Here is a 9,542-nt window from a genome sequence, read left to right as displayed (position 1 = left end):
GCAGTCGGACAAGAGTGGGGGTGTCGGCGGTGCAGTCGGAGAAGAGTGGGGGGGCGCTGCCGCCGCAAGCCCAATGCTCTCCGGTGCTCGGTGTCGTCGTTCTCCGAGCGGCACTACGCTGGCTCGCCGAAGTCAGACGACGTCGTTGAGCTCCCGCTTTTTCCCCTCCCTCTCGTCCTCTTTCCCGGAGTGATCCTTCCATTGCAGATCTTCAAGTTTCGGTACCGGATGACGAGGGGGGGCAGTCGGGGAGTCTGAAGAGAAAACGAGAGAGAAAAGGAAAATGAAAACGAAAATGGAGAAAATGAAAATAGCTTTTTTTCGTTTTCTGATTTCCACAAAACGACAAAAACGATTTTGTTTTTGTTTTTTAAAAAAACTTGCACCAAACGCGTTTTTAACACCCGTTTTCAAATTTTTGCTTCGAAAAACGTGAAAAATAAAAATGGAAACAAAAACAAACAGGCCCTATGATTTTGAGCTAATTTTACGCCGAGAGGAGCTAACATGACTCGTGACTATGGAGAAATTTTCACACAGAAGCTAGAAAAGCCTGAATATAATGCCGAAGAGTAATTTGGCTCCATTCATTTCGCCGATTCGAGTTTTATTATAGTAAAAAGTTCTTAGAAACAGTCACATCTAATTTTTTTATTACAGTAAAAAGCTCTCACATAAAGTCACATCTGAACTCGAATTAAAAACTCGAATCAACGAACTAAACAGGCCCGCATTTCTGTTCATTGTGGGAATGACTTTTCGATATCGACTTACTACGGGTCTGTTTAGTTCGTTGATTCGAGTTGAAATATGACTTTAAGTGAGTTTTTTATTGTAACAAAAAAGTTAGATATGACTGTTTTTTAGAGTTGTTTATTGTAGCAAAACTCATATACTAAATTTGAATTTGTAAAATGAACGGGGCCTACAATGACATTTCAATGAAAACATGGATCCTGAAATACCACGATGTCAAAAGAACATGTCAATGATGGTAGAACAATGAAAAGGAAAAACAAAAGATATTTATCTTCTTATATCTTGTGTTTTAGGTTTATTTAAAAATTATATATTTAATTTTTTATCTCATTAAATATATACATTTAAATTAGATAATATCAAAATTTATACCGTTCTATAGTAAATCTTGATTTTAACCTTAATAATATTTAAAATACCCTTAAATAAAAACATAGAAGAAGGAAACAACCTAACAAAAAATTTTAAACTCACAATTTTGACCTCTAAAAAATGTAAAATACTATTCAAATGGGTTTGTTTTGTGTTATTAATTTTTAATCATGATAATATTAGAAAGTTGTAATGTTTTTTTTTTTTTCCTTTTTCTTAAGGATAGCTTAGTCAATTTAAATATCAAAATTAATTAATCTAATTTAAAAGTATACATTTAAAGATATCAAAAGTCAAAGGTATAAATTTTGAATAAACTTAAAACACATCATATAAAAATATAAATATCCCAAAAAAAAAAATGAAATGACATTATTTTAATAGGCGAGAGAGCGAACAAAGCAAAAGGTGAATAATACGGGACAAAGAGATCAGAATACTAGTAATTATCTTTCGCCACCCGAGACAACTTGAGATTTAATTTAATGTGAATTGTTTTTTGATGTTTTCTTTCAATTTTTAAGTCCAATTAAACGAAATATTAATATTGTTCGTCGTTTGATTATTATTTTTTTACTCAAACATTCCCTAAGGAAATATTTTTGTTAAATTACATTAATGTAGGACATTAGAGGCGGCAAAAAGCTAGTGCACCTTGCAGCCAGACTAACAAAAATGCTTATAACATTTTGCAGCCTGAATCGCTATCATTCTTACCATATGACATGTTTTTGCTCAATCACATTTCCGTCTTATTTTAGTTTGAACTTTGAAGCCACCGAATATGCAATAAAAGCCACCAATTGAGGTAGTAGTCCCTACGCTAGTTTGTTATCTGCTTGAGTTCTTACAATCATTTGTTAAAAACAACAAAACAAAGTTCTACGAAGTTGTTTGTGCTTCTTCTTTTTTTTTTTTTTTGAGAGGTTTTTTTGTTTGTTTTTTTTTTTTTTTTGAGGTCTTTTGTTTTTGTTTTTTGTTTTTAGTTTTTGCCAAGACTTTTTGGCCAGATGGATTTGAAAAAATTGCTGAATTTATTATTAAAGTGTATGATATGAGTTTCTACTCATTAATCTTGATTAATATAGTTATTTAGTTAAAAAATATATTAATAAAAAGTAATGAGGAACAATCCGAACTCATGCACTTTAAAAGATATTTGTCTCATTTCTCTTTTAATTTTTAAAATACCTTTTAAAGGCTCAGGGCTGGGCCGAACTTGCATCTCTAGTTATTAAGGTCATCAAATAGGTCACTTATGTAATAGGTTTGGACATGTTTGTTAATCATGATTTATGATGAGATTTAAAAAATTATTTTAAGTAATGATACTTATAAACTTGCTGGCGCACACCATAAGTACAGAGAATTCAATGAACGTAATTGTATTATGGTTCGTACGTGTCTTGAACGTTATAATGCTAAAAATGTTGTCAAAAAATTACATTTCTAAATTATTGGCCCCTATCCTTCGTGAGCTTGAATCTAATGCATATTTAATTGATTTGTCATTGAACATGTCTATTACTCAAATTTTTAATGTGGCAAATTAATTTCTTTATTGAGGTACATTCAAGTCTTCATTTTTATCTTCTTTTGTTTCTACAGGCATATCTTCTGGTGTCTCCTAAGGTTGGAATTTGAAGGATAAGTTTACAACTTACCCCACTAACGAATACCAAAGAGATTCGTTAAAAGAATTGCTTTCTTATTGATGATATTTTATTTATTGGAGAGCAGTTCCAACGATTTAATTCAAATCTTTCGAAAAGTTATAGACATATCATTCAATAGGAGGAAAATGATGGAAATAATATATAATTTTGAGACTTGGAATGATTATAGAATTGCTGTTATTTTTTAGAGTTATTCATTTTTTTTTCATATTTATTTATTTTAATTTATTGGAGTTCTATTAAGATTCTTTAGGACTTGCTTAAATTTGATTATTATTAGGACTTACGTGTCTAGTATATGGACATTTGGTTAATTAATGCCGGGACTGTTTTCAGAATGGTGTTTGGCTATTTTTCTTAAAGAAAAAAGTAAAATTTTATTTGGGTATATTTTTAAAAAAAACTGTATTGAGTTTAGTTTTCATTTTTCAATTTGGTGTCATGAAAGACCTACAAAATCGTTTTCAAAAACAAATAAAAGGCATTCTAGTTTTTTCTCATCTAGGTTTTTTGGTCCCTTAGATGAAAGAAATTAAATGGACGGCTGGGATTTGGTTTCTCTAGATCAATGGCTAATATTAAAAGAGAGTTTTGACATTCACAAATAAATTTAAGAGTGTTTAGATTAGAGAGTGTTGATGTGATTAATTTCGACCCAGAGGTATCACTATAATATTGGCAACATACAGGAGGTGCCACTATAATAAGTCATCTCTAACTCTAAAATTAGTTTAATAGGTAAAGGAGATAAATATTTCTTAAAAGTATATGAGTCATGATTTTTACTATTTACTCTTGATTAATAACATTTTTAGTTAAATAATTATACTAATAAAAGAATATTAATCAATAATGAGAGATAAAAATCTAAATTCATACACTTTAAGGATAAATTCTGCAATCCTTCCAGTGATGGAGTCATACTTTAAATTCAGTGGGAGCACAAATATAAACGAAGTTGATTATAAACTAATATAATGTAATATAAAAAAGTTATCTACTTATAACCTATTATAATATTACGCATGTTTCAACATTATTATGAATATAAAAATGAAACTTAATGGATCTCTCTGCATACTTTAATATTATAAAAGTTGATAAAATTGTAAAACAAAGGAGATCACAGAGAAAGACGGTAACAAATTAATGTACCGAAAAAAGAAGAAGAAAAGATAACAAGTTGAAGAAGAGAGAGAGGACAAGCCAAAATAAAATTAAAAAAAAAGTAGAAATAGTTGAAAATAGAAAGAATTTAAACATGTATTGGACCTTAGAAAAAGGAAGAGTCCATATGACAATTTGAAAAATAAGTTGAATCAAGCCCAAAGCTATATAAAAGACAATATTAGTTTGTTGGGTGAAAAATTAGGGGTTTAAAAGACAATATAGAAAGTATCAATACAATAATTTTCTAAATTTTTAGTAGAGGCGTGTGCTTCCAATAGGGGTTGTTTTTTTACATTTTTGAGTTATGGTGATTTGAGTGATGATTTTGAGTTGAGTTTGAGTTATAACTTGAGTTTGTAACTTGAGTTTGTGTTTGGATGTTCACATTTGAGTTATGATTTGAATTGAAAATTTTGTTGAGTTTGTGTTTGAGTGAGTCAAAACTTAAATTTGTATTTAGATAGTATTTTAATAAAAACTCAATGTTGATAAAAAATTTTAATAGGGTATATAGGTGGGGTTTTATTCATCTTTTCGTTGTCAACGCATAGAAAAAAAATTATCTCAATCAGAATTAAAACGAAAAAGTTATAGCATTTTAAGAATAGAAAAAATACTGTTAATTAATTTGAGTTTGAGTTTCTAAACTCGAGTTTTAGTTCCAAACTTGAGTTCAAATTCGAGTTCAAATTTAAAAAAACATAAACTTAAATAAAATTATAACTCGAGTTTTTTTTTTCTAAATTTTTGACTAAAAAAAAGGACTGCCAAACAGCCTCTAATTCACCCCGTAGAATTCTTCTCAATAAAAAACTGTAAAATTTACTTTTCAGAGTATATGAATTTTAATTAGTATTTTTTTCCTTTTCCCATTCTCAATTCTCCGAGTAAACCCAAAAGATCGCGAGGTGCGAATTCGTTTTCTTTCCGTGCAGCGGCAGAACGACATCGTTTCGAAGTCTGCATACATCTACATGCCAATATCAAGTCGTTTGAGCACGTGGATCAGCCAATCGACAGAGCAAGAAAACATGGCGACGGAACCTGAGCCCCCTGCCGCCGCCACCGCCGTCATCACAACCGTCGCGGCGGCGATCACCGTTGCGCCCGAGAAACGATACCGTTCGGTCTTCGAATTGCCGGCCAATTTCTTCGATACCTGTGTTCTCCTTCCTTCTCCACACTCGGTAGCTCCTTTATCCACAGAAACCTCACACAACTCGGCTCTCGAATCCGTCGACGAGCCCGAGCCTGAGGCAGAGCAGAATCGCCCCCAAAACGCCGGCATAGCGCCGAGGTGGACCTGCAACACCTGCAAAGCCGAGTTCGAGTCTCTCCAGGATCAGCGTTCGCACTTCAAGTCGGACATTCACCGATTCAACGTAATCTCAGATTTCCTTTATTTATTTACTTACTTTTTTCTATTTATCAATTTTAGCGGTTGAATTTTAATTTGCTTGAATTACTAGTTTTGTGCTTTAGTTTCAGTTTGCCAAAACTCCGGAGACAATTCTGGAATTTTTTTTTCACCATAATTGCCGACTTTTAAGATTTTTTTCCCCTTTAAATCCTCAAAATAGGAATCAAGTGTGCTCTTTGATATGTTTGAATTGTTAGTTTCATCGAGTTTTGATTGTGATATCTTCTTGGTTATAATCACGTATTTATAGGTTAAGTTGAGTATAGCTGGAAAGAACATCGTTAAAGAAGATGATTTTGACGAGTTAACATCTGATTCTTTCAAAGACTACGAAGTGTCCAGTATATCAGGATCAGAGGACGAGGTTGAAAAGGAAATTCACCCGCGGAAGGGTGCATTTGAGAATCTTAAGCGGAAGGTGTTCATCCGACTTCAAACAGGCGAGAGAGTTTCGGTGTGGAAGTGTTTGGTTATGAATGAGTCTGAAGACATTTTGTTTGAGAACGATAAAGAAGGTTCTTTTGGTAATGGTGAGACGGAGCCATGTCTGAAGGAGAAGGATGTGGTGGAGAGACTGAAAAGCTTGGTTAACGAGCCGAGGGATAATACGCGTTTCAGGGTTGTGTTGCTGGCAAGTGCTGGGCATTTTGCTGGTTGTGTTTTTGATGGTAACTCTGTTGTGGCTCACAAAACATTCCACAGGTTGGTTTATTTTCCTTTTCCTTCCAAAATTGTGGAGTTAGGAAGGTGCTTTTGTTTTGACACTTATTTGTTGCAAAAAAATGGATAGTAGTGCCTTAGAATATAGTTGCAAATGCATGTGGTGCAAAGCAAATGTTCTTTTCATCCCAAGACTTAATTGCATTAGCTTACTCAAGTATTGATTGGTTCACCATTCCCGGCAGTCAAAATACACTTCTGGAGCTGTGAGATTGAAATTTTATTTGGAATATGAATGGAACTACAGTTCTTATCTTATCATATTTAAGAATTTAAAGGTTATAACAAATATGTGGCATATTGGTTTGAACATCTTTGATTGATTTTCTTTGTAATTTAGATATGTCGTGAGGGCTAAGGCTGGAAAGAAACAGTCATCAAAAGATGCAAGTGGCAAGGCTGCACATTCTGCTGGAGCTTCGCTCCGCAGATATAATGAACTTGCTTTGAAAAAGGTATTGAAAGCTTTGATTTTTTGTACAGACATGAGAATTATTCCATTGTGTTCTTACACCACTAACGAGATTTGGTTTTGCGTTTACCTTTTGATACACTAATTAATAGAGCATGTCAATATGATTACGGTTGTGATTATGTGAAAGTTGACATTACCTTGTTTAATGGAAATCAAAAACTATTTTTTTCTGCTAAATCTTGTAAGTTGACTGATTTTCTCATATTATAACGATTCAGGAAATTCAAGATTTACTTGCTGCTTGGAAGCCTTACTTTGATTCTTCCTCCTGTGTTTTCATATACGCTCCTTCGAACAGTCGCCAGCTGCTTTTTAATGGGGTAAAACCATACTTTAGTAATGTGCATTGTGTTGTCCACAATGTTCCGCTGACTGTTCGGAGACCCACATTCAAGGAGTCTCGGAGGTTATATGATCAGTTGACTCAAGTGGCTCATGAAGTAGATGAGACGGAGATTCCTTCAAATTCCAAAAATGACTTGCTATTTAGTGAAGGTACCCCAAGCAATGGCAGCCTAACAACGTACAAAGCAGTCATAGATGAAAACTCTGATTGTAGGAGCAATTCGGAAGCTTGTCCAAGTAGTAAAAATCCAAATGAATTATCTATATCGAGTGAGACTGAAAGTGAAGATATATGTTCATCAACACCTTTGCATGAAGCAGCAATATCTAATGATGCTCACAGGGTTTTGGAACACTTAGAACAGGGTCTGGATCCTTGTGCCAAAGATGAAAGGGGTCGGACTCCATACATGCTGGTGAGTGATAAGGAGGTCAGGAATACTTTCAGACGATTCATGGCTTTAAACCTGGATAAATGGGATTGGAATGCTGCCAAGGTACCTAGTGCATTGACAAAAGAGATGGAGGAATCTCAAGCAGTGAAGCAGGTATCTTTTATGTGTCCTTGTTGACTGATTTTGTAGGTCATTTGGTCTTTTGGAGGCTGTTTGAACCCTTGTCTAAGTAGATGAATTGTCAGCATCTCTAAGTCTTTTCGCTTGCAGAAGTTGGTAGAAATATCGTACATGCTCTAAGTATTTATGAATGTTTTGCATGATACGGGTTAAAGTTTGTCTCAGGGTATCATCCTTTTCGAAATATGGCTTGTGTGCCAATACTTGACACAGCAATTTGACTAGAGTCATTTTTCCTTGCATAGAAAACATAAAAACTAAAACATGTGTTGAAAAATTAAACAAGAAGAAATAAATAAAGAACATGTTGGTGGTGTAATGTCGGTTATTCTATTTCTTTCATAAATTCCTTTTTCACCTAATTGGTACTATATCCATGTTACTTTTGGGAATGTCAGCCACAATATGCAAGTTGAATGCTAATTCTTGGGTCAAGACCTGGTTTCAATTATTTTTTGTTTCTTTATGTCTCAACCATCAGTTGTGAAGTGATCTTTCTATTTTTTTAGTAGATTATTTGATGAGTTCTTTGACAATTTTTCGTTAATACGATTTTTTTGCTTAGGCATAATATTTGGACTTTAAACTGCTTTTAATTTTCATTCATTTACTGTTTTCCAGGCAGAAAAAGATGCCAAGAGGAAAGCAAGAGCGAAAGAGTTGAAGAAGCTACGTAAAGCAAAAGAAAAGAAAGCTCAGGTGCATTTCACTTGTATATATAAAATCACTCAGTATTATTTATTTGAAATTTATTTCCATTATGTATCAGGATAAACTTGTTAATTCCAAATGAAAGTCAACATAATGTCTATTGTAATTTTCCCAATTCATATTTCGTTCTAAAAGTTTTCCACCATCCTACTGTGAATGTGCAGGCTGAGGCTGCTGCAAAAGTTGCACAAGAACAGGGGACCTCTTCATCATCTGTTAAAGGACAGCCTCATTCTAGTTCTTCTGTATCACGGATCTCTATAGAGGTAAGATTAAATTTTTTGAGCCGAGTAGTCACCTAGCAAATCTTTTGTTACCTTATCCTATTGATTATATCAGCTTGATCTGATTTTTAAGTCCCAATCTATCCACAATTTGTCCTTTTACTTCATACTATTGATTACATCAGCTTGATCTGATTTTTTAGTCCCAATCTATCCACAATTTGTCCTTTTACTTCATACTATTGATTACATCAGCTTGATCTGATTTTTAAGTCCCAATCTATCCACAATTTGTCCTTTTACTTCATACTATTGATTACATCAGCTTGATCTGATTTTTAAGTCTCAAATCTATCCACAATTTGTCATTTACTTAGACCTGAAGCAAATTAATCCGCTTTATATTCCTAGATTGCGTCTTATACATCCAATTTTCATATACATTCTCATATTCAAATATTCACTAACATGTTTCAGAATGTTATATTCTTTTCTCTCGCTTTGTGGTTGATTATCAGGAGGAGCTAAAAAGGGCGCAGGCTGCTGAGAGGGAAAAGAGAGCGGCTGCTGCTGAGAGGAGAATATCCACTGCTGCTAATGCTCAAGGCGTTAGCGCAGCGGGCGCAACAAACGTTTCACAGACCAAAAGTGGGTTGGCTGGTGACATTAACTGCTCTTGTTGTAATGTGTCTTTGGCTGGTAAAGTTCCATTTCATAGGTATAATTACAAGTACTGCAGCACATCCTGCATGCATGTGCACAGAGAGATCCTTGAGGATGGGTAGTCCCGCTCACTGCTAAGTACTGTATGTTTATATACTCAGACGTTAGGCACAACTAGTTCAAAAGCATTCAATTTTTATTCTTTTTCTTTTTGTTATGTATTTATTTATAAAGGCTATTGAAGGTACAAAAAAAAAAAAAGAAAAAGAAAAAGAATTCTAAAGCACGCCTTTTGGTTTTACTTTCACGAGTGTTTGATTGGATTCTAAAACATGCATTTTACTGTCATGAGTTTAATTTTGATCAAGAGTGACTATTTTGCAAATGAGAAATGTAAAATAAAAAAAAGAAAATGAAGAAACTAGAGCAAAA

The 9,542-nt window shown here is 33.7% G+C and overlaps 1 protein-coding gene across 2 annotated transcripts; it reads left to right on the top strand.

Annotated features, from left to right (window-relative positions):
- The first annotated feature begins 4,870 nt into the window (after positions 1–4,870).
- LOC21405267 (ankyrin repeat and zinc finger domain-containing protein 1) lies at positions 4,871–9,327 on the top strand. 2 transcript variants are annotated; one of them, XM_010094556.2, is made up of 7 exons: positions 4,871–5,359; positions 5,648–6,099; positions 6,458–6,572; positions 6,811–7,485; positions 8,134–8,211; positions 8,388–8,489; positions 8,966–9,327. In XM_010094556.2, the coding sequence occupies exons 1-7, from the start codon at positions 4,952–4,954 to the stop codon at positions 9,230–9,232; spliced, it is 2,097 nt and encodes a 698-aa protein (XP_010092858.2). In that variant the 5' UTR covers positions 4,871–4,951; the 3' UTR covers positions 9,233–9,327. The 2 variants fall into 2 exon arrangements, with proteins under 2 accessions (XP_010092858.2, XP_024019039.1); XM_024163271.1 differs by having other exon boundaries at positions 8,925–9,001.
- The last annotated feature ends 215 nt before the right edge of the window (positions 9,328–9,542 follow it).

This window comes from Morus notabilis, unplaced genomic scaffold (genome assembly GCF_000414095.1).
Source record: "Morus notabilis unplaced genomic scaffold, ASM41409v2 Scaffold594, whole genome shotgun sequence".
Classification (NCBI taxonomy): Eukaryota; Viridiplantae; Streptophyta; class Magnoliopsida; order Rosales; family Moraceae; genus Morus; species Morus notabilis.
This window is presented reverse-complemented; position numbering and strand designations above follow the sequence as displayed.